This window comes from Aptenodytes forsteri, unplaced genomic scaffold (genome assembly GCF_000699145.1).
Source record: "Aptenodytes forsteri isolate BGI_AS27 unplaced genomic scaffold, ASM69914v1 Scaffold596, whole genome shotgun sequence".
Lineage (NCBI taxonomy): Eukaryota > Metazoa > Chordata > Aves > Sphenisciformes > Spheniscidae > Aptenodytes > Aptenodytes forsteri.
In genome coordinates, this window is record NW_008795375.1 from 25,469 (window position 1) to 25,766 (window position 298).

The window sequence follows — 298 nt, forward strand, 5'->3', positions numbered from 1 at the left end:
CGGCCGTCGGCGCCTGCGACGGTGCGGCTGAGAGAGAGGGGAGGGAGTGAAGGGCGGGCTCGGGGACAGCGTCCCGGGGCCTTCCCTCGCGGGGCCGGGGCTCTCACCCACCCGTGCTGGTAGTGCTGCAGGCCCTGGACCTGCGTCGCCAGGTACTGCGGGAGCTCCCAGGTCACCTCGTTGCTCTGGGTGTTCCAGTAATATTAGCAGCCGGTGTTCTCGTCCCACACCTCCTGCCAGTCGCCCATCTCCAGCTCCCCCACTGCCAGGGGGGGACAAGGACAGGCCGTCACCCACG

The 298-nt window shown here is 69.8% G+C and overlaps 1 protein-coding gene across 1 annotated transcript in view; it reads right to left on the bottom strand.

Annotated features, from left to right (window-relative positions):
- Positions 1–298, bottom strand: part of FNBP4 (formin binding protein 4) — a 14,130-nt gene that overhangs the window by 10,350 nt on the left and 3,482 nt on the right. Inside the window, 2 exon segments of the mRNA XM_019472400.1 lie at positions 5–27; positions 112–262. Coding sequence (XP_019327945.1) covers positions 5–27; positions 112–262 — 174 coding nt within the window.